Here is a 27,171-nt window from a genome sequence, read left to right on the forward strand (position 1 = left end):
GAGAGAGAGAGAGAGAATAATTATTTAAATCAGATCCAAATCTATATTTATTGAAGATAATCAGCCCTGTGTAAATTTTTGTCTTTCATCTTTCTGGAGGTCTATTGTTTGTCATCAGTTTTATTCTTTATCAGCTTTTTTTATTCTTGCGCTAGAACTTTTACTTTTGCTAAATACTAAATATATATTTATTTCGCTTTACGTTTCAAAAGTGTAGATATATAGAAAAGTGTACATAATTCAGCTCAACAAAAAAATAAACCTACGACTTCAGTGGTCAACATCTCTCCAAGGAAAATTTTATTCGTTATAATATAATGTATTATATAATTATATATATTTCGAGTAAAATTTTGTAAAACAGTTTGGAATATAATTCTAGTAAATTTGTTCACTTTTGTAATTTTCGTTTCATTCAAGATATACAATTGACAAACAAATATATAAAAAGAGGTTCGAAAGAATCTATCAGTGAAGAATATAAAAAAGCCGATCAGAGCCTACATCAGTTGTTCGAATGCATCGAAAACTCTTTATTTTCTGGTGAATGTAATAAAATGAATAAAAATAAACATTTTGACTCTTCAATTCGAATCCTTATCAATTTAAAATATAAATCGAAATTGCATAAGTAACGCAAATTCCAAGATGGTGATTCCCGATAATTTAGCTTATTCTTTTTTATCCAAATGCCAAATTAACTATGTAATGAATAGCGCATCCAATGATTATAAAAAAGCACCCAATGATTATAAAAAATATTAACTTATACAATAATAACAATAATAATACACAATTGAAGATCCCATTGAAGATAACTGAGGACATTATTGACTATCGACACCGATGAGATACTATTAAAAACCGAAATAAAGATGTTCTTGAGAATATTGAAATAATTAAGAGTTAAAAACTGATAATATTGTATTAATTTTATGATTTATTAGTTTAGTAGATGTATTTATAAATACATTTAGAACTCAATAATACTCGATTTTTTTTTAAATTATGATTTTAGTGTTATCGTCCAAGTTTGATTATCAACAGAGATGATAATTACAGAGAAAAAATTGTAATTTTTCTGCAATATATAGGATATTATAGCTTTACAAATATGCACATTTATTTATGGAACATTTATATAATATAAACATATATATAATAAAAAATCATGAATTTAATAATGCATAAGCCAAATATTTATGTTAATAATAGCAAATTTATATCAATTGTCGATAATGTCAGCGTTCTTCAATTACCTCCGGGACTTCGGGATCTTTTTTATACCGCCGAAAATTTGTCCAGAGTTGACGATCTTTAAGAGGCATAATAAAAGCAATAGAGAACAGAGAATAAGGGACTCCGCACAATAAAAGGAACTGGGAACAGAGAACAGAGAATAAGAATTTCAACCTATTAGAAATCATGTATTATAGAATATATAACTTCTGATAGGTTGAAATTCTTATTTTCTGTTTTCTGTTCCCTGTTTCTTTTATTATTATTTAGACCCTAAAGCTGGAAACACAATGAAAAGCACAGACAATAGGAACAGGGAATAAAAGATTTCAACCTATCAGAAAGCGTCCATTCTATTATTCATGGTTTCTGATAAGTTGAAAGCTCTTATTTCCTGTGCTTTTTATTGTGTTTCCAGCTTGATAGTATCTCGTCGGGTAAAATATCTGAATATTATACCGATACATAAAGCTATGCGCGACACAGTCTCGAGAGCGAGTTTCGTAAAATCACACGAGAGGATGCGAGGATCATCGAGGAGACTCGAGGCGCCGACGTATGTTTTTGCCGAGATGCGCTACGTTGCGCGTCCGCGGCATTGACCGATTGACGTCCGTCGTGTTTTTTTATCATTAAGTCGGGTAAGATTGCAGCTGAGTATACGAGACCCCGACCTATTGCATCGGCGATTCTCGGGGAACGTTTCGTCTCCCGTCCACTCATCTATCTGTTTCTTTCTCTTCCCTCTCTTTTCCCTCCTATGGCACCGATATATCACTGTTTTTCTCCGTGTTATCGTCCTTGCGCCGTGTCGCGCGATGCCAACGTTGCTCGACGATGTCCGCGGATTTCGGCTGCACGTAGGTCATCTCCGTTTGGAAATCCGCGCCCCGTTCAGAGTCTCGTGAATTTTTTGTTCGATGACCCGCTCCGAAGCACTCCGAAGTCGCAGCGAGTCCCCTCGAGAAGAACGAAACAGTTTCGAGGGGAGGGCATATCGTGTCTTTTACTTCGTCCCGTATTTTGACACGCGACGAACAACGCGATTGTTTACTCATCCATCGTGATATTTCACAAACGCGTGAATGCGACTATTGACCCGTCAATTCGAACGTACGGTGCGATTCAGCAATATGATCGTACGCAAGAGAATACCTCTTTGATTTTAGATCTCAACGGGCAGAACGTCGTAGGTAGTTCAGGCTCCGTTATCCCTGCGTCTTTCGGTCCCACAGAGATCCACCACCGATCATGAGCTGTGTGCGTTGCTGTCTGATTAGCGCGGGTCGCTTAGCCTCTTCCAACCATGTCATCAGTCATGGTAAGTACTATTTGTAAACAGTCTTGTCTATCTCGAAAAAACAGCTGAAATTGTTAAGCATGAAAGATAACTAGGCTACGTTTCACGCATGATACACATGATACATATATATTTATGATATATCACACTTTATCCTTCTTTAATATTTAATAAACAACATTCTAAAACTTGAGAGTGAATTGTCACTCTGAAGAGTGAAATCTTACTTTGAAGAATGAAATCTCACTCTTAAAGCTTGAAAATTGAGCTATTCTTTTTCAAGGCTGGTTTAATTTTTACTCTTTAGAATAAAATTTTAACTCAAAAAAATTTAAAGAGCAAAGATAAAATAATACATCTTGTACATTATGACGAAAGAAAACACGTTCTTGGAGATCTATAAAAAGATTATATTTTGCTTGTGATTATACAGTACACAAAATAGTCAGAGTCGTAGTGGCCAGTAGAGGCCTGACGATCAGCGGCAGCTTGAGTAAGACTCCAACGGAACCCACACCACCCTCTAAAGATACCATCTCGTCAAGTGGATCCTCAAATAGTGGTACAGGTGGCGGAAAGAAGAGCACGCTCACCTGTCCCAAGTGTGGAGATCCCTGCACACATGTCGAGACATTTGTTTGTAAGTAGCACATTGTTGAGTAGGACTTAATAGATCTTAACGTATCCAGGCAAAAATTACTGAGAATTATTATTATATTATATTTGTATTTATGTTAAGATGTGTATTTTTATACATATACTGATATTACATTCTAATACAGCTACTATTTTTACAAATAACACAGCATCCACGAGATTCGTCAAGTGCGAGAAGTGCCATCATTTCTTTGTTGTACTGTCAGAAATTGATTCTAAGAGGAGCTTAAAAGAAGCACTCAGGCCAGAAGATAGTAAGCAGGGATTTTATAGGAAACCTCCTCCACCTCCGAAAAAGGTAATTGATTTTTATTTTGATTATTTAATTTTATTTAATTTATATAATTATAGATTTTTTTTAAATAAAATCAGATAACGTTTGGATCATATTTGCTTTGCAATAAAAAAAAATAGTACAACAATAACGTGATATTTTCAGATATTTGAGTATCTAAATAGACATGTAGTGGGACAGGAATATGCGAAGAAGGTGCTGAGTGTTGCCGTTTACAATCACTACAAGCGGATCTACAATAATCTGCCAACTCAAAACTCTCAGGCGCAAACTAATGTTAATCCAGTTAGCACACAAGAGACAAATCATCCCTTCACTCATAGAGGTCTTAAATCACGTAAATGACAATGCCCCAATCTTATAAATTATTAAGAAATGAAAGCAATCTGTATAGTTTATAATTAGGTTATTATTATAATAAATATTATAAAATTGGAATATTTTAAATTGGAATATTTTAAAACTAATCGAATTCTTACAACAGCGATTGAAGCAGATTGCAATCTGATAAGCAGTATCTCCATAATTTGCTCCCTCAAAAAATTTATTATTTCATATACGATTATCATAAAATATCTTTTTTTTGCTACAGACTTATTGCATATATCAGGCCTCGGAAATCCGTTTCCAGGAGTTGGATTCCAGCACACAGTCAATCCGGGAAACGAGCAAAAGGTGAGCAGTCAATCGGCTCCTGGATCAGCTATATTAGACAGCAAGCAACATCAGTTGAAATTAGAAAAAAGCAATATATTGTTACTTGGACCTACGGGCTCTGGTAAAACGTTACTCGCGCAAACAATAGCGCAATGCCTGGATGTCCCATTTGCCATCTGTGATTGTACCACTCTTACGCAAGCTGGTTATGTTGGCGAGGACATTGAAAGTGTCATAGCTAAGCTTCTCCAGGATGCTAATTATGTGGTGGATCGTGCTCAGATGGGCATCGTGTTCTTGGACGAGGTCGACAAAATAGGTGCTATTCCTGGAATTCATCAATTGCGTGACGTGGGCGGGGAAGGTGTGCAACAAGGAATGCTGAAGATGTTGGAAGGAACAATTGTGAACGTACCAGAGAGAAATAGCTCGAGAAAATTGCGTGGGGAAATGTTGCAAGTGGATACTACGAATATTCTTTTCGTAGCGTCGGGAGCTTACAGCGGTTTAGACAGGTTAATAGCGCGGCGCAAATCGGAAAAATATCTCGGATTTGGCGCGACACCCGCGGTCGAGAGAGCCCCCGGCAGGAGAGCGGCAACTTTAGCCGATGTCGCCAATATGTCACCTTCTACCGAGAAGGATAATAAGGAAAAGGACATGTTGTTGCAACAAGTGGAAGCTAGAGATCTAATCGACTTCGGTATGATACCTGAATTCGTTGGCAGATTTCCTGTTCTTGTGCCTTTCCACACACTCGATAGAGATATGCTAGCGAGAATTCTTACCGAACCGAAAAATGCCATCATTCCTCAATATCAGATGTTATTCTCGATGGATAAGGTAAAGTTTAATTATTACATAATAAAATCAAGATGAATTGTTTTCAATCACATTAGTTGTTAATAGCACATTAAATTGTAATTATATTACACAGGTGGAGTTAACGTTTGACATACACGCACTGAATGCAATTGCTTCTTTAGCAATGGAAAGGAAAACGGGAGCGCGGGGTTTGCGAGCGATAATGGAATCACTCCTTTTGGAACCTATGTTTGAAGTACCAGGGAGCGACATAATGTCCGTTCACATTACAGAACAGTGCGTGAAAGGCGTTGAAAAACCACAATACGTAAAACGAGACGATAGCAATGATGATGACATTCAGCAGGCGCAGCATGTACATAATTAACAAATAATTAAAGAATGCGACACTTTGGTATAACCGTTTACTTATCGATAGATGGACAATTTTTATAGATAAAAAATTGAATTAGGACATTCGCGTAAAAAAATCGCTATTTTAATTATTTTATAAAGGACATAATATATTCTTCTATATATTATTTCATAAAAAAAGCAAATAATATGAGAACAACGCATACATAGTTTTCAAACTGTCCTGTATATATTTCATATTTAGAATATTTCTCAAACTTTAATTGTTTTCTTTTGCTATGATGAATTTCTATCAATTTTTTATATTATGTATCATATTGAACGTATTGTTTGCTGCACTATTATATATAATGTATCGTTTAATGTATCAAAGAGAGGAATATACATGTATTTCAGATACATGTTCCTCTTATATATTATATATATATAAATTTTTTCTTCCCAACCAATTTCTCTGAAAATTATTTTATCTGCTGTAAATGACAACAATATTGACAATGTGAATGCTAATATATTTAATATAACTATTTGATTTCATAATAAGAATAAAATTGCAAACTGTAACATATTTTGCAGTTTGCTTATTTGGAACATGCATTAGAAATGCTTCTTCCAAAAGAAAAGTGTCGCATAAAATCAAAAACGTCAGAATAATGAGGATATAAAGACCTAATTCTTGACAATGGAAAATGTAAATAAATTTTGTATCGTTTAATTCATTCGTATTGCAGGAAAAGTCAAAAAATCATACATAGCATTCCACATCCAATCAAGTTTTGCATCCTGCATGCATTTATTGATGGTAACATCGAAAGTAAAACGGCGTTAATATGCGTTCATATTTAATAATATAACATCATAAAGAGATTACAGAAATTATAATATATATGTGCATTCAATTATATCAACGTCATTAAATTCAGTTTAGCAAGCTAAATGCTATAATATTTGGTGCGGTAAAACAAACTTTCATCACGAACATGTAAATTGATTAACTAGGACTAGGTTAAAATACGGAAACAAAAATTCTGATCAATTAAATAGTACGAAATTGTAAAAAACTATATAATAAAGAGAAATTTTAATGTCACCATTCATAATAAATTTTGTATATTGTCACGTCAGGATTGTTTGTAAAGAGATTACTATTGTTACGCGTTGTTTAAGAAAAATTAAGAAAAAAGAACATTCTTGTAGCATAATAATTTTAATAAACATGACGCTAGTATTCAGTCTTCTGATAATGGGAGAACGCCCAAGAAAAGACGAAGAAAGTGAAGAACAATATAAAAAAATTATTTTTATGTCAAAATACAAGATAAATAGAAGTGTTTATGTGTAATATATTGTACATAATAGATTAGTGAAAAGAGAGATGCGTATAATGTGCGAATTAAACTAGAATAATGCTAATTTACTGATTAAAATTACTCAAAAGAAGAAAGAAAAAACCAGGCTGTGCAAAATATAACATGGAGTGAAGAGATATACTTGCATAGAACTTTTTCCTAATTCTTTCATAGTGATCTGATGTCCTATAGATAGTAATTCTTGTATTTATAATAAATCTATAATATGCAACTGTAGTAAATAATTAAATATTTTGATTTATTTACCTTAAACAATTTATAACAATGTATACCGACATCTAATGAAGTCACATAAGTCACACAGTTATATTTCGTCATGTAGAAAGTATTCATAATATTGAGAATAACTATGTCGAAAATTACTGTCTATAAATATCGTCTATATTTAATAAATTTTATTATTAACGTTATAAAAATTATAAAGCGCACATTTATTTTAATTACTAAAATTATTAAAAAATATGTACGCTCAGAAACTTCGTTACAAATTTAATCTTTTGTCTTATACACTTATTTAATAAAGGCAAATAATATAGCAGTAACTTTGACAAAAATTTTTTTCATAATTTGTGCACAAATGGCATCTGTCAAAAATACTGCAAAATTCCTATGTTCCTAATGTTTTCCTAAAATTTTTCAAATTTGAATTCCAAAATATATTGTAAAATTTATAAGATCTCTCATTCTGTACTTCTAGAAAAATATTTTAAAGTTTTTCAGATGTCATGAGATTTTATGAAACTTCTTATGCTTGGTTTTCTCACTCAAATGAGATTTAATAGAATCAGAAATCTTAGAAAAATGTTTCAAAATTCACATGTATGAAAAATTCTAGGAAAGATGTAAACTTTCTCTACACTGAAAAATGTTGCAATTTGTACAAGTCTGAAATGTTCTAAAAAGTTAAAATTATTCAAAAATTTTGAAGTTTTATTTTTGAAAAATTTTAAGAAAACAGGGAGATTACATAAAAAAATTATCACTCTTAACTTTTACTTTGAAGTCTATTTTGCGCTATTTTGCGTTTGAAAACAAGGATGGCGTTGATTATATATTTGCGCATATTGGCATTTCCAAGATTAATTGCTGATTCCAATCAAAGATGTTAAAATGGCGTCAGCGATTGGTCAGATCTTCGATACATGAATCGTGCGTACAACGATACTCGTCTTTGGGCACGGTTACCAGTTTTCTCTGGCTTAAAAATCGGAGATTTCACTTATCTTGCTTAAGATTATCTGCTACTTTCAAAATTGTTAGGCCGGGTTCACATCTTGACAGAAAAATGGAAAAGCGGAAATCAATCAGAACTCGCGGAAAGACAGAAGCAGACAAGCGAAAATGTATCGCCTACTACTGCGAGTTCTGATTGGCTTCCGCTTTTCCATCAAGGTGTGAATCCGACCTTACTGTATTATAATGTTTATTTTTTTCAAAAAACTAGGGATGTGCGATCTCTGTTAATTGAATCGATTTCTGAATTAATCTTGAATCGGATTGATTGAAATCGATCTACTGGATTTAAAATCGGAGCTGAATAAATCGATCTATTGGAGATCGATTCAATTTAATCGATTAAAATTTTTTTAGTAACATCTCAATGTCATATCTCAGAGAGATATAACAATGGAATAGATGTTGAATCGATATCAATTTGATGATTTCAGCGTCAAATCGATATTGATTCCATTGTCATTTCTCACTGAAATCGTATAAATTTAACAAAAATAATTATTAGGTATGGGAAAAAGTTCGTGGCGTTTTTCCCGCTAGATGGCATTAAATGTTCAACAGTCGGCAACTACTAATCGCAACACTAGACGTGCGTTTAAAAAGTGACATTTTAATCTTTGTTTTGAGCCGAAAAAGATTGAAATCGGTGAAGTGGATCAAAAGTTATTTTATTTTGAAAATGGAAATAAATAATAATAAAAAAATTCGCTACATTTTGCAGTATCACTACGATAAAGGCAAGAATGCTGCACAGGCTTGTGAAAAAATTTGCGCTATTTAGTGAAGATACTCTATCAAAATCAGCAGCATGGAAATGGTTCGCTCGCTTTCGTGCTGGAAATTTCGATGTGAAAGATGAACCTCGCTCCAGTCGACCAATCACTGAAAAGTCCGATGAAATCATAAAAGATAAAAGTCGAGCGTGAGCACTGTGGAGATTGCCAGGGAACTATGCATCGACCACAAAACAGTTTTAAATCATTTACACAAAGCTGAATACAAAAAAGAAGCTCGATGTTTGGGTTCCTCATGAGTTGAGTGTTAGGAACATGATGGACCGAATTAACATTTGTGATACGCTACTGAAACTGAACTATGTCTGAAGAGAATGATAACTTGTGATGAAAAATGGATCACCTACGACAATCCAACTAGAAAAAGATTGTGAATAAAGAAAAGAGAGAAGGCGCAAGCAATCCCTGAATTGACGAGGAAGAAGGTGATGTTATGTGTGTGGGACTGGAAGAGAATCGTTCACTATGAGCTGTTATCGTCCAATCAAACAATTAATTCCGAACTCTACTGTGAACAACTGCAGAGATTACAACAAGCAATTGAGAGGAAGCGGCCAGAATTAATCAATAGGAGAGATGTCGTCTTCCATCATGACAACGTTCGACACACATCTTTGATGACTCGACAAAAATTATGAGAGCTTGGTTGGGAAGTTTATTGCATCTACCGTATAGTCCTGACATAGCACCCTCAGACTATCATTTGTTTAGGTCTCTGCAGAACTCTCTTAATAGTGTAAAGCTAGCTTCAAAAGAGGCCTATGAAAATCACTTGAAGTAGTTTTTCGATCAGAAACCACAGAAGTTCTATCACGATGGAATTATGGCTCTGCCCCAAAAATGGCAAAATATTATAGAAAATAATGGAGCATATTTGGTTTAAATAAATGGATTTCAATATTCTAAGAAAAACACTTTAATTTTACTAAAAAATCGCCACGAACTTTTTCCCATACCCAATATAACATGATTTTAATTTGTCTCCGAGTAAAATAATTTTAATTTAAAAATCTAGATTTAAAAATTTAGATCTAACGTTTGTAGTAATTCTGACATAAATCATCTACTGACATAAAGTTAATGAAATATTGTATACAGTTGGTGTCTAGCGGTCCTTGAATATCCTTGGATCCTGGAATTATATACTGGAATTTTATGTATTCTGGAAGAGACCTGGAAAAGACCCCTGAAATTTCTGGCCTGAAATTTATCATTCTTTGATTCTAAAAAGATCAAAGCATGAAAAAAAGCAAGAAAAGTTGTGTTTGGGCATAAATTCTTCCTTAAAGATGCAATAATAGTTGTCAATAAAAAATTTGAATTTAATATCTAAAATATAGAACATAGTAAAAAAATCATTTGTGTTGACGAAACGGTCGTTTGATATTATTTATAAGGCAATAAATAATATTGTTCCCATATTTTGTTAGCGTTTTAATTTATTCGTATACAATCCTAATTTGAATACAAAGCATATAATATTGCACGAATCGATGGAAATTAATTTAATAATGAATATTAATCGAAGGATAAATCTCAAAAAAACTAGGATTTTTACCTGGAGTGTTTAGATTTTGCTGGTATATGTGTTAAATTCAGTTTTATAATAACTATCAATTGGTGCTAAATTAAGATTTTACTAGCATTTATTTATACAGATCGATTTTTTTGCAAAAAAAGATCGATTTTTTAGAAGATCAAGATTATATTTACATCTCTACAAAAAACGTAAAAAAAGGCATCTTTAAATGTTTGCCGTCAGCTAGAATAGAAAATGCTTGTATTCATAGTCAAATCTAATAGAGGCTTTCTATAATAATCCTGATGAAAATGTAAAGCTTGTTGAAGCGTCAACTCAGTCAGAAATAGTTCCTCGAAAAGACGTCGTTACAATGGAAAAGTTGTCGATTCGAAACTTGCATCGAAATTTCAACATTTTGATAAAAATTACGTATGTAGAGAGTGCAATGAAAGTTTGATACATTTTTAATATTTTTGGTATAAATTTGTGATACGTAATCTTATATTTTGAATATTTTTATTCAAAGGTCGAATCAACATTTTTTTCGATTTCATTTCCACAATTGCAATATCGCTCTAATTATAAAAGCTTTCTCAAAATTTTTCCGAATTTATAAATAATTTTATAATTTTTTAGAAAATTGTGGAATTTTTTTATACGAATCGGAACATTTTTTACAAGTGTCGATAAAGTCTATGCTTTCCTCTAGTTCTAGTTCTAATTCTTTGTATTTTATTTTATTATTCTATTCCTGTTTTACATTCAATGAACATTCTGTTCGTGCTTACCGAAGAACTTATCTATACTTTTATTTATGTTTCTTTAGCGTTTAGTTGACGCTTTTTTTACGTTCTATATTCCAATTTTCGCTTTTTACAGATTTTATTTACATTTCTGTTACTCCTTACATTCCAATTAACATTTTACTGACATTTTCATTGACATATTCGCTTTACGTTTTATTTTCATTAGGGTAGTCATCAATCAGGGGCTCGATTTTAAAATAAGGTGAAAATTACAAAAATGAGTAATGATTATTAGGTATTGACCAATTAAATTATGAATATTCTAATGAATTTGTTCACTTTTGTAATTTTCACCTCATTTCAAGATACACAATCGATCCCCAGAAGTCAGAAGCTAAAAATTGATTACTGTGATTGGTCAATTTTTCTGATTTATAATTAATAGCTTGGTCATGAATCAATCAGAAAGTTACATTAGTATCATAAGATATGCATCCTAAGAATAGGTCTGTTTTTTGTTGTTGCACTTTCTGGTACATATGATGCAATAAGTTAAAGTGAAACAAATATACATTTTACTTCAGCTTATTGCACCGGTTCAGAGTGCAGCAATAAAGAACTTGACTTGAAGCTGAATTTAAAAGAGGTAATGGAGATGAAATGGAAAGAGTAAGGGGAGAATAAACAACCAATTCCGTTTCCGAAAGAGGTAATTGATTTTAATAATGAGTATTAGTTTATAATATAAATGTTTTTCTAAATCGAATAATATAATACAAATGTTTTTCGAAATCATTTTTTTTAAATAAAATTAAAAATGTTTCGAGTATTTGTCTTCGAATATCTATTTTAGTTTTAGAACAGGGCAAATGTGATAGATATTAATTTTTTCAGATATCCAAATATCTAAACGGATGCATTATGGGCCAGGAATATGCAACGAAGATATTGAGTATTACTGTTTACAACCATTATAAGCAGATCAAAAATAATGCCAGTTAAAAACTCTCGCAAAAATTAATGGTAATCTAGTTGACACACAGAAAACAATTGACATATTCCTTCACTCATAGATAGAGAGATCTCTTAAATTACGCAGATAACATATATATAATTAACAAATAATTAAAAACACTGGCATAATTGTTCTCTTATCGAGTATACATATGGACAATTGTTAAACAGAAATTAAATTAGAATATTCGCGTAAAAATCACTGCTTTTAATTATTTTGTAAAGAACATGTATTTTATAGATATATAATATATAAAGAATATAGTATGAGAACAACGCATACATAATTTTTAAATCATCTTTTATATTTAGTATTCTTTTATATTTAGAATATTCTCAAATTATAATTATTTTTTTGCTATGATTTTCAATTTTAAATGTTATCATGTCTTTGTTCGTATTTATTTTTCACAATATTAAACATATTGTTTACTGCATTATTATATATATTGTTTAATATATTGGAAGTACAAATTAGTTCGGTCCGTTTCCTTAAAGATTGCTCTAGCTGTTGTGAATGGTTCATAGTGACAGCTGATTTTGATGGTTTTAGAGAGGTTAAACATCTGCTAATAATATTCAGTTGTCGCTTTGAGTTTCAAACCTTAATTTTTACTGTGTTTGAAATGTCGAATTTTGTGTTAACCAAGCAGCATTTGCGGGAGATTTTGATTTTCTGCTTTAATTGGAAGAAAAGTGCGGCTGAAGTCCATCGAATGCTTATCGAAGTTTATGATGACACTGCTACAACTGATAAATGTAGGGAATGGTTTCGACATTTCAAGGATGAAGATTTCAGCGTTGAAGATAAATCTCGCTCTGGACAGCCAAAAAAATTCGAAGACAAAGAATTAGAGGCATTACTCGAAGAAGGTCAGAGTCAAATGCAAGAGAAGCTTGCAGAATTGGGGGTAACTCAACAAGCCGTTTCTGTACGATTGAGAGCCATGGGAATGATTCAAAAACAAGGAAATTGGATGCCTTATGAACTGAAATCGAGAGATGTTGAAAGGCGATTTTTCACTTGCGAATAGCTGATTCAAAGACAAAGAGAAAAGGTTTTTTGCGGATTGTGACTGGAGATGAGGATATTCTACAACAACCCCAAGAAAAAAAAATACTACGCTAAGCCTGGTCAATCATCGACCTCAACATCAACACCACGAACATTCATGGTTCGAAGATAATGCTCTGTATCTGGTGGGACCAAAAGGGTCTTGTTTACTATAAGGGTCTTGTTTACTATGCTGAAACCTGGCGATTCCATTACGGGCGATCGGTATCGGCTACAATTGATTCGTTTGAGCCGTGCATTGCGAGAAAAATGAATACGAGCAAAGACATGATAAAGTTATTCTTCTTCATGACAACGCTTGGCCTCATGTCGTAAAAAAATATTTGGAAACGCTCAAATGGGATGTTTTACCGCACCCGCCGTATTCTCCGGACATTGCTCCTTCTGATTACTGGTTGTTCCGAAGGATGCAGTAAATCACCGGTTCACTTCTTTCGCAGAAATCGAAAATTGGCTCCAAAATTGGATCGCCTCCAAAGACGAGTTTTTTCGAGATGGAATTCGAAAATTGTCTGAGAGATGGGAAAAAGTAGTAGGCAACGATGGACAATAATTTTTTAATTGATCTGTTCATTCATTTTGTTTTGAAATAAATGCACAAAAAAACAGACGGAATTTGTACTCTCAATATCAAAAGGAGGAATATATTTGTAATATATCCTCCTTCACATGTATTTTTTCTGTTTCAGGAAAGATTATAAAAAAGTCATAAAAGGTAAGGGTTCATAAAAAAGAAGGTATTTGCATGTGCAAATTGAAATAATGGTTTATCTAATCAATTAGAGTGTATACATCTGCTAATTTACTTATTGATTAAAATTAAACAAAAGAAGAAAGAAAAAAATTAGACTGCAAAATATAACAAAGGATAAGATACTCGTATAGAATTTTTTCCTAACTTTTTTATAGTAATTTAATGTCTTGTAGAGAATAGTTCTGTATTTGTAATAAACTATAATATGCAACTGCAATATATGTACTGGGATTTTTATTTATCTCATAAACAAGCTACAACATATCGATATAGTAATCTAATAAAATCACATAAATCACATCACATAATTACATTTCATCGAGTGTAAAAAGTACTCACTGAAAATTGCTATGTTGTACGAGAACTATCTACAATATTGTCGATATCTCATAAATTTCATAATTAATATTCTAAGAATTTTTATGTAGATTTCTATTTTTGTTCCTATTATAATTCTCATCAATTGTAAAACGTATTATAGAAAATTTGCGTGATCACAGTCGCGCAGATACGAAAAATTTTATCATCAATTACATAGAAAACTGCATAAAAGTTCTCTAATCTGCTACATATTATAATGCTTGAAATTACCGAAGAATGTACTTGGAAATTATTATCGTTAGAAATTCAATTCTTTGTCTTATATAATCATTAATAAAGACAAATAATAAATAATTCTGTATTATCTTACATTTTTTGTTATAGGTTTTCTTTATATTTCATCATAGTACGAAGATTTCTGTACCTTTATTGGTTTAGGTTTTGGCATCAACATCGTGCCCAGTTCTGTCAGGAGCCACTTTGTCGCGCGCAGTACCATGAAATGTACAGCAAATTGTAAAATAAGGGCACCAAACCCTTTGTACAAACCAAGTGGCCCTTCGGTGGAGATTATTGTGCGATAACAATCGGTCGCGCTGGTATATCCAGTCAATAATGGCGTGACACTTCTTCCAGTGTCTAAATTATCGATAATGGTGCGCGTTCCCTGAAGATGTAATCGATGAATAACAGTTTCGAGAGGATAAAACACAACATCGGCCACACATATCGAAACTAGTATAGACTGTGTCTCTATATCCTGGATGATGCTCTCGGATAGCAAGTCCTTACTGTACGCACCCTAAAATAGTATAACATTCCTGTGTAAAAATATATCTCTATGCATCTTTAATTTCTGAATTATTTAGAACCATATACCTTTGCTTCTTGCGAATGTTTATACCTGACGTGCATAATCCGACTAGTAACCCCTTTCACAATGAGGGTGAAAAGATATTTTGATACTCCATAAACTATGGTGGGTGGTACAAGGGCATAAATTGGAATGAGTCTACCCTTATTACATACATCAAGCAGACGAATTGCACCGTCTCGAAAAACGTCCAAGATTCCAGGACATTCAGAAGCAATCTCGGACTGGACAGTTTCCACGAGTGAAGCAGAATAGAAGGGAGTAATTATACCTATGGAGATGCTGTAAAATAGAAGAATAATAGATCATTAATAACTTATGTGAATCGTTCTAATATAATAATTATCATTTGATTAATATAATAATTACCATTTGAGGAGTATATGTTGACCGAATGCTTTCATCGAATTGTTATAAGTGATCTTCCTGAAATCAAGTGTCTAGTTTTAAGAAGACAATTTCACAAATAATTTATGAAACATCAGCCATTCCATTTGATAATTGCCTTACTTTTGCCATGGTGTGATTTTCGAAATCAGATCCTCGACAGCCATTGTCATTCCTCTAACAAGTAAAACTGAACCGATCCCTTTCCATAGTGTATTTATACCTTGAGTCTGGTGCAAACGTACCATCACAGGTACTAGAGTTATGGGCATCAGATGATACCTGGATGCACTTGGATTGACTTGGCATTGTCTTCGTAACACCACAAAGGGATGGATCAGCAGGTTTCCTGTGATCAAGCTCACTAATCCACAACCTAATCCAACATACTTGCTGATGGTAATGTCTGCAAGTAGATAGTCAAACAAATTAAATATATATTCAACAAACACCAACTAATAATAATTATTAGTTACATAATTATTAGTTATAATTTAACAATGATATAAGTTTAACATTAAGTATATAACACATAAGAATTATTTTATTGAACAAGAAATTGAACAACTAATAATTGTTATTGTTAGTTGGTGTTGGCTAGTAGGTTTAAGTCTTAGTTTAAGTATAAGTTTATGATCAATCAGTGGATATCCTTCGCGGAACTTCTGTCAATTAGCGAATAAAATGAAAACGTGACTTACCATCGTCAACGATCGGTGGATTGTCTTCTGCTAGTGGATGGATAACGGGTATGTCCAAAGGGCGGATAACCTCTCGACCGTGGTATCTTTGCGGATAGGATGTCCCCGCTGTCTCCCATTTAGCAGGCCGGCCTCTGTAGACATCACCGTAGCCTTCTAATCCCGCCATTCTTCTTACGCGAAATGAATCGATTAGCTCGTTTTGCTAGACATTTATTTACTCCAATTAGCGAACTTCCCTGTCACACTATTGAATTCATCACTCGGTGGCGGCCATCGCGATTCTACTGGATCAGTTATCAGCTAGTCTCAGCTTTAAATTTTGCTGAGACGTTGCATTTTTGAGATCGATATATAAATGGGATAATCAATTAAAATATATATTTATATATACTAAACAATAATTCTATTATATTAATGAAATAGTACAATTGCTTGATAAGTTAATTACCGATAAAATAATTGAAGTTTGGTCAAAATCAGTCTTAAAGACTAATAATTAAGACTATTAAAATAAAAAGTGAAGCAAACGGATAAAATTAATTAAATTAATGGTAAAAATAATCGCATGTTCTTTTTCTTTTCCTCTTTTTTCTCTCTTTTCTCTCTTTTCTCTTACTGCTGCTACTCTATTACCATTACTACTATTATTACTACTACTACTACTACTACTACTATTACTATTACTACACCGCTATTAAAATTAAGAGACTCAAAATATGTAAGAAATATTAAAAAACTGGAAATCCTGAAAAATAATTAGATCATAACATTAATATTTTCATATTTTTTTAACTATCTTATGGACGAAATTTATGATTCGTAGACTACATGAGTAACATGAATGTTACACATAATTCTGTAGACGGAATTCTGATTTGCATAATTTTGTGCAGGATGAAAGAGAATACAAAATCATTTCGGTGCGCATGTTATACAATTGTAAAATTCTTGAACAAAACTATTTAACGATCTGAAAAATTACGGCGTGCATTGCTGTCATAGGAATAAACGTTTATCAATTCTATATAAATAATAGAGATCTATATATACATAAATATAGAGATCTATATATACATAATTGACTTACATTTTGTATATGATGTATAAAGCTAATGAATCAAGTAAAAGAAGGGTCTTTTCGGCATCTTTCTATCTTATGAAAAATTCTGATATAAAATTTTGTGCTATATTTACATTTACAGACATTTAATTTAACAGAAAATTTGCTTATTTTAAAACCACCTGTGATAATCTAGACTTAATTCTTTACTGTTATAATTTACTGTTCTAATTTTCTAAATTTTGTAAGTACCAAAAAAATTGCTAATTGTAAGTACCAAATACTATTTCTTATATTTATTTAGTATATTGGAATGATTGTATAGGGAAGTATTTTTGCGTAAATTATGATTAATGCGCAAAAATTATTCGCTTTTTGCTACAAATGTAATAAGGTATTGTTGAAATCTAAATAGTTTAAGAAAAAAAGTTCGATGTCTTTTTTTCTCGGGAGACATTACTTCGTGTAATTTTTATTTTGACTGAAAATAGAAAAGGAGAAGAAAATACTTCTTTTTCTTAGATTTCAGCATTTGCATAACTATACTATGCAATACAAATAAAAAAAAATTCATCATATACAAGTAAATCCTAGCATTAAATAAGAACAAACCGCTAAAATATCTTTCGTTACTTCAATGTTCATGTGTTTGTTCTTAACGTGATAATATATATCTAAATATAATATATACAGTAGTTTTGAACACTGATATTTTCCTTTTATAATACATTCATTCTTGTGAAAGTTAACAATTCAAAAAGTTTCTTTCTACGCTTTCTTACTTCATTTAAAACCCTGATATAATTTTCTTATGTGTTTACGTATTTATAACATTTCTTATACGATTCTAAAAAATTGCATTCTGTTTCTTAAATATTTATATGATACATTTGTAAAATAATATAATTATCATCAGAAAGTAACATGTTTCTCTCTAATATAAAAATATAAGTACATATTCCATACTTGGACCCTGATTCTTACTTTCGTAAATTTCAGCATTTTAAAATTGCTTTCATCTTATTTTCTTTCACCGAAAATTTGTTTAAACTATACAAAATCCAGTAAATTTACCGCGTGCATTGTGTAATTTTATATTGTTTAGCATACAAAAACGTTCTGTCACGTTTGTTTTGGTATTGTATCACTCCATTCAGGCCGAATAAACTCCAAATCGCTACCATCCTCGGAACTGTTGTCATCATCGAAATATGGCATGGTAACTTTATTATCATTTGATGGATATCCTTCATAACAAAAGTTAGGATTAGAATGACAAGATTATTTGAAAAATGTTCTCCACATTTTCTACTAAATGTTATGACATATTGATATAATTACCATCTATCGGTCTTCGAAATATCTCAATTTCTTTCTCATCGTCATCGAAGAAACTGCCACCATCCTGCAGTAAACTAAACGCATATCCCTTTCTGCTCTTCTCTTCATCTTCCGAAGCTCGACACCTCGCGCAAATACACATGCAGCACAAAACAACGCCGAAACATATCATACCTGCAATTGGATGATTGTGTGATTACAAATCTTCATTAATCTTGTGAGTTTTATTAAACATCTCTCTCGCAACTGACTTACTTGTTATTATAATGAATACTAGTCTAGGTATTCCTATGATACTGTCATCGCGAACGAGCTTGAATATTAATCTTAAGTGTTTCTTCATCTCGAATGTGGGTGTAGAGATAAGTTTGGTTTCCGCGTGATAGCCGGACACCGTGGCCGTTATATTGTGACTTCCAGGAGGCAGTAAAATTGAATAGAAGCCTGACTTGCTGTTTTTAATTAAATGCGGTGACATGTCGTAAGACAAGACAACGTTCTCAATCGGTTCATCCTCCTCATTGGTGACATATCCTCTCACACCTTTCTTCATTTCTTGTATGCAAGCTAATAAACTATCTTTGTTCTCCTGCCACACGATGATCGAGTAATCGGTGGTGCAGCAGGTGACATACACGTCTATCATTAAGGTACTTGTGTTGAAATAGGCATAATCTATTAAGGGATGACCTCTTTTTCCACCAATTCCCTTCGCTGCGTGTATCACGCTGTTATCACCGATGTTAGAATCCTGTTCGCATCTTGTACTCGCAGATACCTTGTTCGTCCTCGCATTGGCATACACTGAAGCCAAGTGTTGCAGTAAATCCTCATCATCGCTCTCGTATTTTTGCTCGCGTACCTTTCCATAATCACGACCAAACGGAATTTCGATATGCCGCGATCCACTATTGAGATTTACAGCTAACACGGCGTTTACATCTTTAAACCAGTTTGTGATCCATTTCGCTTCTTCATTCAGCTTTTCATGAATCGGAAACTGCAAGCCTTTCAGCTGCGGCGAGCAGATGGTATTCTCATTAGGATCAGATGAGAATTCTGGAACTATATATATGGAGAAATCATCGATGTAATGCATAATCGTATTGTCTTGCTTATAATTGTCCAAGAGATATGAGGCAAAATGTAAGAGCATCCCGGCAGTCACTGGTTCCGCCCGTAGAATGCCAGCCGAGAAAACAATGGCAGGTCGCCCTATTTGTTTCTGATCATTATTAGAACCGATCTCCAAACACATTATCTCGTTATCCTTCGTGGTTTTGCCGATACTATGCAAGGTAGTCTGTCGCGGATACTTCGCATTCAAATCGGTCAAAGCACGGTTGACGAAACTAAGTTTCTCAAGTGGTTTCTTATGATGACCATCAAACGATGGCGTTTTCTTTCGTTCTAATTTAACGTCAATAACTGTTATGCTTTGTTGTTGTACAGAAACTTTCAGCATCTGTGTAACGTACCCTTCGCAGGAAATCATTAAGGTATATTCACCAGGCATCAGAATCATTTTGAAGTAAGCCATGTTGTGCGACACGCCGTAAGTTCTTCTTCCAATCTCGACATTGGCTTTTCGAAGCGGAGTATTATATTTGTCCGTTATCATCACGCGGATTCCGGTCGTGAGACTCTGCATAAGTTCCATAAGCGATTGCAGATTCTCACGCCAAATGACGGAAATCGAGTCTGCGGGCGGATACTTACAACATGATAGACTTATGCTCATCTACACACAGATATTTAGAATGAAGTTTAACAATGAATTTTATTATAAAAATATAAAGAGAAAAATATAAAAAAAATTATGCTTACTACTGGCGAGCCGTAAACATGTTGTATAAAATTCGTCAAATGTTGTGTACTATTATCCGGATGGTTGCATGTCTCACTGTCTTTTGAATACTCGTAGGCATGTGCGAACTTTCTAAACGTGTTCAGATTGTCGTCTGAATAACTGAAGAAGAAAAATTGATTAGGGATTTTATGCTAAATTTCTTTGCGATTTATGCTTATAAATTGTCATACATTGCATTACCTGATTTTTGAGGCACCACCTCCTAGTATCACAACAGCATCATAATTTTCAGTCCGTAACATAGTCTTAAATGCATTCGCAACTCTATCTATTTGTTTAGACATATCAGTATTCTCTTCTAATAACTTGTTTCCTACTTCAGTATTGACTACAGGATTGCAATCTTCACTCTCCTCTAAATTATCGAATCCTGGATCGACACTAGGAATAAAATGCAGCATAGCATCATTCAACATCCTCTGAATAGGCGGATTACCAATTTGATTTCCTTTGAGGACATGTGTCGCCAAACGTAATAGAATTTCTCTGCCTGCCGGCTGGGAAGCAAACAATCCTCCCACCAATGCGATGCGAAATTTATTCTCATCAGGTGATCCCATCTGGAAAAGACGATTTTAAATTAAATACAGAACATTATAATGGATAAATATAATGTCGTTCAAACTCACATCATGCGTGACTTTCAGTGAATGAATGGCTATGCTGATCATTGAATCACCGGCTAGAAATTCGGCGATTTCAGACTGATGATTTTCCAACTGGCTGAATCTAGCGTTCAAGTCAGAATTTTTTAAATAACCATTTTGCAAGTTTACTCTTAATCCAAAATCATATGCGGATGACCTGATAAATATTCGTACAAATAATTAATTTTCTTAATATTTTTTACATTTCAGAAAGAATACATATATACAATATTAAACGATATAACTACTTGAAGAAATACGCAGTGTCATTAAAATTGGCTTGAATTATCTTCGTGAGAAAGATTCGAACATGAAACATAGTTTGAAATGTAATTTAAGAAGTCTTATTTATGAAACTATTATGTGCTCAACTTTCTACCTTAGTGCATATCAATTTCATATTATGCGATTAGATCACAAAATGTATATTGAATTGTACTTTAAATAAATAAATAATCATACCAATGCAGAGGGTCATCACGCATTAACGTAAAGTCCAGAGTCACTTCTCCATCCCCAGGATTTTTGTCATATGATGGTACCTCAATATTCTGAATAAGTGTTTCATATCCCACTGCACTAACAGTTATGTTATATCGCCCTGGTACCAGTAATCGCCAATAATCGCCTTTTTCAGCAGTGTAAATATCGTGTTTAATATCTCCAACCGAAATCTTTGCATGAGATATAGGAGTGCCGATGGATGAACTTACTATGCCGTGTACACCTTTGCGCGACTGGGAAAAAGAAATACGAAGATTATTATCGTTGAAAATGACCACTATGAACACACATATATTTCTTCTACTATTAGCTTCTCTTAAACAAACCATTTCAATGAAACGCAGAAGAGGCTCTCTGTTCTCCAGCCAGTAATTTGGTAAGTCGCTGGCGTTAGGAAATTTTGTGCATCCGAGCTCCAAGGTGATCTCAAAGTCATTGCTATGGAAATAATTGTAATCTTGCATGCCACCGGATAAGGAGTACCAGGCGGCGCCGTTCGTTATACCTTCCGGAAAACGCTCCTCGAGGACTGTCTTCGTACCGTACGGATTTTCCACTATAGGCGGACACGGCTGGCCGAGATGCATACGGGGATGTGCATTGGAATATATCAACGCCAGCATTCGGAAGACATCGTTGTCCGGGCTTGGATTCGCGACAGTGGACCCCAGGTCCTCCGGTTCCTCGTCATAAGGATAATTCGCGACTAACGCTCCCCCGTGAAGATTAGCAGAAAGTACGAACGGAATTTTCGCTATCCAATCCATTATTGCCTTAGTCTCAGGTTGCTGATGCCGATTGACCTGGAAAATGTAACCAAGTGAGTGTGACTTATTTTAATTGTATAAATTGTTAATGCAAGATGATGCGTAATTATATATTGATAGTTAATATGAATTTAGAATCTAAACAAAAAGAAAATATGAATTTTATCATAGCGTACTTTATAGTAAAAAGCGAGTCCCGAGCATATATTTAATTTTTTTTTGTAATTCGATAGATATAATGCTTAAACAACTTATTACATTATTTTTCCAAAAAAGGCATTTTGAAGTAACAAAATATCTATATTCATGTAAATTCATCTCTTTATCCAAGATCTTATAAAAAATTAAATGAGAGTTGTATTATGCGAAGCTTTGTCTTCTTTTTTAAATATCGTTCAAAAATGAGATGACTAATAGTAAACTGTAAAAATAACGAGATGATAAATAAATCGATAAATGTATTTAATGTAAATGTAAAAAATATGTTGAGATAACGTACATCATTGGTTACGTAATAATCGGGAAAGTTTCTATTAAGATCTACATCCATTGCGTTCGCTCTGCCTTTCGTCCCGTAAATGTCACCTTCTTTGGAGATTTCATATCCATCAGGATTCATACTCGGTAGCACGTGAAGTCTAATGGTCTCTACTATTCGTGTAACTCTCACGTCAGTACCATAGTTTTCGCAGAGATATCTCAGCAGTAGCAGCAGCATTTCCCTACCAACTACCTCGTTCCCGTGCATATTCCCGACGTACTTGACCTCCGGTTTATCGGGATTGTGAACACCGGGATCCTTCGTGACCTCCATAACATACAGCTCGCGACCTTGCACAGAAGATCCTATGCTGTATAGCCTCGTAATATTGGGATAATTCGCGCTCAAATCCTTTAGATATTTCTCCATTGCAATGTAATTATGATGCTTGAACTCCACGGTATGGTAAAAGCCATATTTGTCGATGGATCTTATCGTTTCGTCAACTGTACTTTCTCCTGCATCGTATGAATATACAATCATTATTGTTGTCAAAATCAAACGTAGAGTTTTTAGTGAAACAATCATTGTTTACGATAAAATACGTTGATATATAATCGCACAGATTTAAAATTACAAATAACACAAAACAAGAGATGAGTATGTCATAAAACACAAGGTACAGAGAAAACGAAAAGGATGAGATAAATAATAAGATGTGTTCAAAAATAATATGCGTAATCTCTCGACACTTAAGAGGAAAAGGATAAGTATTGAGTAAGATATTCATTGCTCAAGACGAAAACAATGTTTTTATTTCTAGTTTTGATTAATACATACTTGCAAGGAAAATATTAGAACATACATTGTTATACAGATTATATGATATATCGGTCACTGACGTGCTCCTTCACACAAAGATCTACATTTATCAGTACAGTTCCTAATATAATAGAATGGGTATTGGCAGTACTATGTATCTCCTATGGTAAAACACAGTACATCTGTTTTTTTTTCTTTCACATTTTGTATATTTGCTTTGTACGAAAGAAGATAAAACGTTTCATGTTGTCATGCATATTTACTTTCTTCCAAATCATTTACAAAATTCTAGTTAAAATCTTTTCAGCTAATCTTGTCGAAAATAAAAAGTCGAATAAGTAGATATTGTCAGGAAAAATTAAAATATTTGAAAAAAACTTCATTTACATTTGTGTATATATATCAATATACTTTTTATATACATATATTTTATATACATATATATATCTATTATATATATGTATGTATATATACATATAATATAGGCAACACATTTTTTCGATATTTGTTTTGCAATTTGTTTCTAATAAAATTAACAATAACAAATAATTGCCTATTAATAGTTTAACGCATTGCTTGTTTTCCATTGAAGAAAAATATACAGCAGTTCATTGTTCTTGTACTTGTAAGTACATGTGTATAAAGAAAATAAACTATATTAAATATAACGGTTTATATCTATATAAAAATTTCAGTCTGATTCAAAATATAAAGTTTATATCCATATAGCCATAATCTCTGCAAAGTTGTTCGATATGTTTAATCAGTTAATTTATCCATTCATGTATTGATATATATTGTAATATACTACTTTCCAATTTGCAAACAGGGCATTATTTATCTTTATTAGAACATATATAATTTCATATTGTTTATATTAAATTTAAATGCGATCACGGAATGTTCGTTCACATGTAACATATATTATAATGAAATAAGTTTGAATAAGATAATATTAAGATAAAAAATATATGATAGAATAAATATGTGCCTTCTGTCACAAACTGGAATATAGTTAAAATATTTTCCTTATTTATTCACGTATAAATAACTATGACAAAAATATATTCAAAATTCTTATTCCTTTTCTCTGCTATAAGCAATTCATTTCTCCATACCTTGTGTCTATATATGTATAACTCTGTTTATATTTATTTGCTTGTACTTAATAATAATCTAATAAAATAATTAAGAATAAGCGCTGTCAAAATATGTCAGGAAACAAATAAGAGATTCTGCAGTCACAAATTATTAAAGATGCGTACATCCGAATTTTGCAACATTAATTCGCTAAAACAAAATAAAAATCTTACTAAAACAAATAAAAAAAACTCTAATATTATTTAAAAAATAATGTTTTTTTTATAAGATACTCAAAATAATTTGTTAATAAAGAAGCTATAATGTCATAATATGAAAAAAATGTATAAAAATAAATGTTAAAACATAAATTAATGTTTGTAATTATGTTAGTAATAGCTTGTGCCATTTTTTAGACAAAAACATAGATGTTAGATAAACAACATAGTCATGACAGTTGTTAAGTAATTTAGGTATTCAAAAATTAGTAGTCCTGGTCATTGTAATCATCTAGTATCAGCTTATAGAATTCAGATAATCTGTTATTAAAGATTGGTATTATTTGTGGATAATTTATGTCATTTTTACCTTGTTCGTGTACTTCTTTGTTGCTCAATGTAAAGTTAAGAATCGTCGGTGAACTTTCTAATACAGTTACACTTACTGGTTCGCTGGGTTCGTATCTGAATAGAAAACAAAATACAATAGTAACAGATATACTAAAAATAGTCTTCAGCTGGTATGACGATATTGAATAACGTTTACGAAGCGTGCGATTACATACCCCCACGCAACACAATAAACTGAATAAATTCCTGGAAGTAGTAAACGCCAATATTCACCGTTGACCGTGGTTGTTACATTATGATTTACTCCTTCTATAACAACGTTTGCTCTTTCAATTGGTCTACCATCCTTACTGAATACAAAACCTGCAAATGAAAAATAAATATAGCGTAAAATTTCTTTCTAAAGTATAACATAAAAACGAGTATGATATTAATATTACCCTTTATTCCAATATGCACTTGCTCCAAATATTTAATCAGAGATTCTTTATTTAACAGCCATTGCTCTGGTATGATTGAACCTGGTGGATATTTACAGCAACTCAATTCAAACGTTATGTCAAATGCATTAGATCGAGCATAATTATAGTCCTGCATTCCACCAACTACTTCGTACCTATCGACAAATTCAAAACTTTCTGAAGTTTTTATCAATAACAAGCTAATCATTTTGTAAAAATTATTTAAAAAATTGATCTTCATCTGATTAATATTTCCAACCATTTAGCTCAATGTTATTTTAAAAACGGCATAATGTTTATTCTTACCAGTATGCTCCATTTGTAACGCCACCTCGGAATATTTCTGGTGGACAAGCGTCACCTCTACGCATTAATGAATGATTGTCCGCATAAACATGAGCGAGATGTTTGAATAAATTATCGTCTGGACTTTTACTCTCTATACAGCATGATCTTGAGATACTAAAAGGATACATCTTGTCAAATGACAGACAGAACTTTCAATGATGTAAGAATCAATTTAACAGTATATAACAGCTATCACGATGACAATTGTATAATATACCCAGAATCATATGGATAGCTGGCAACTACTGCACCACCATGAAGATTCCCGGAGAGCACAAAAGGCTCACTGGAGATCCAAGTCATCATAGCCACAGTTTCACTCTGACGACCATTGAGAATAGAACTATCCTTACTGCGATGATTATTTTTTCCCTCAAACTGATCGGGGAAGTCTCGATTTAAGTCAATGTGATTGGCATTTTCTCTGCCAGAGAAATCATCATTGGACTCGCATTTACCTTCCTGAAACACAAGAATGTTTTAAATTCATAATCTCGGTGCCATTGCAGCACGAATGAGAATCTTACCACTGATTTTTCAAAACCATCCGGATTCATGGAGGGCATCAAGTAAATATCCGTCTGATTTATTAACCGGGTGATGCGATCATCTTTGCCATAGCGATCCAGAAGATACTGGCCAAGAATGATGAGCAACTGTCTGCCCACAACTTCGTCACCATGCATGTTAGCGACATATTTGACCATAGGTTCACCGGGGCTGCGCTGCCCGACATTCTCTGAGATCTCCAGGACGAGGAGATCCCGACCTTCCACCGATTTTCCGATGGACAGCACCCGTGCTAAATTCGGGTATCGGTCCGCCAGGGAATCGAACAATTGCCGCAAATCTTCATAATGCGTATAAGACGTGGTGACGTAGTCGCCGTCCCGTGGCTGCTCGGCGACGTTCAACGCATAGCCGTTCGCTAGAGCAATCACAGCGCAGACGAGCACGAGGATAACGACACCGCGACGTAGGCCTTCCATTTGCGAGGCCTGTTTTCTTTACCTTCGCGTATGCTTTCGGATGAATTCTCGCTTCTACCTCGCGCACACCCGGCTGTACTACCTCGAGGAAGACTGTCAAAGTGTCAAAGG

At 33.1% G+C, this 27,171-nt stretch overlaps 3 protein-coding genes across 3 annotated transcripts; 1 reads left to right on the forward strand and 2 right to left on the reverse strand.

Moving 5' to 3' along the window:
* Positions 1 to 2,490: 2,490 nt before the first annotated feature.
* On the forward strand, positions 2,491 to 5,340 carry LOC105617233 (ATP-dependent Clp protease ATP-binding subunit clpX-like, mitochondrial). Its single transcript, XM_012198799.1, has 6 exons — positions 2,491 to 2,560; positions 2,973 to 3,179; positions 3,346 to 3,494; positions 3,636 to 3,828; positions 4,084 to 4,991; positions 5,086 to 5,340. Exons 1-6 carry the CDS (start codon positions 2,491 to 2,493, stop codon positions 5,338 to 5,340), a joined length of 1,782 nt encoding a protein of 593 aa, XP_012054189.1.
* A 9,207-nt stretch (positions 5,341 to 14,547) lies between these two features.
* LOC105617234 (solute carrier family 25 member 46-like) lies at positions 14,548 to 16,287 on the reverse strand. The gene is made up of 5 exons (XM_012198800.1): positions 16,119 to 16,287; positions 15,541 to 15,823; positions 15,400 to 15,456; positions 15,036 to 15,312; positions 14,548 to 14,958 (listed from the first exon to the last, which is right to left on the reverse strand). Exons 1-5 carry the CDS (start codon positions 16,285 to 16,287, stop codon positions 14,548 to 14,550), a joined length of 1,197 nt encoding a protein of 398 aa, XP_012054190.1.
* A 2,016-nt stretch (positions 16,288 to 18,303) lies between these two features.
* Positions 18,304 to 27,060, reverse strand: LOC105617236 (carboxypeptidase D-like). The gene is made up of 15 exons (XM_012198801.1): positions 26,599 to 27,060; positions 26,289 to 26,533; positions 26,030 to 26,185; positions 25,703 to 25,878; positions 25,478 to 25,625; positions 25,282 to 25,376; positions 22,810 to 23,309; positions 21,870 to 22,346; positions 21,502 to 21,776; positions 21,022 to 21,196; positions 20,573 to 20,952; positions 20,350 to 20,491; positions 18,778 to 20,263; positions 18,523 to 18,696; positions 18,304 to 18,428 (listed from the first exon to the last, which is right to left on the reverse strand). The coding sequence occupies exons 1-15, from the start codon at positions 27,058 to 27,060 to the stop codon at positions 18,304 to 18,306; spliced, it is 5,016 nt and encodes a 1,671-aa protein (XP_012054191.1).
* Between the last annotated feature and the right edge of the window lie 111 nt (positions 27,061 to 27,171).

Source organism: Atta cephalotes (genome assembly GCF_000143395.1).
Source record: "Atta cephalotes unplaced genomic scaffold scaffold00012, whole genome shotgun sequence".
NCBI lineage: Eukaryota > Metazoa > Arthropoda > Insecta > Hymenoptera > Formicidae > Atta > Atta cephalotes.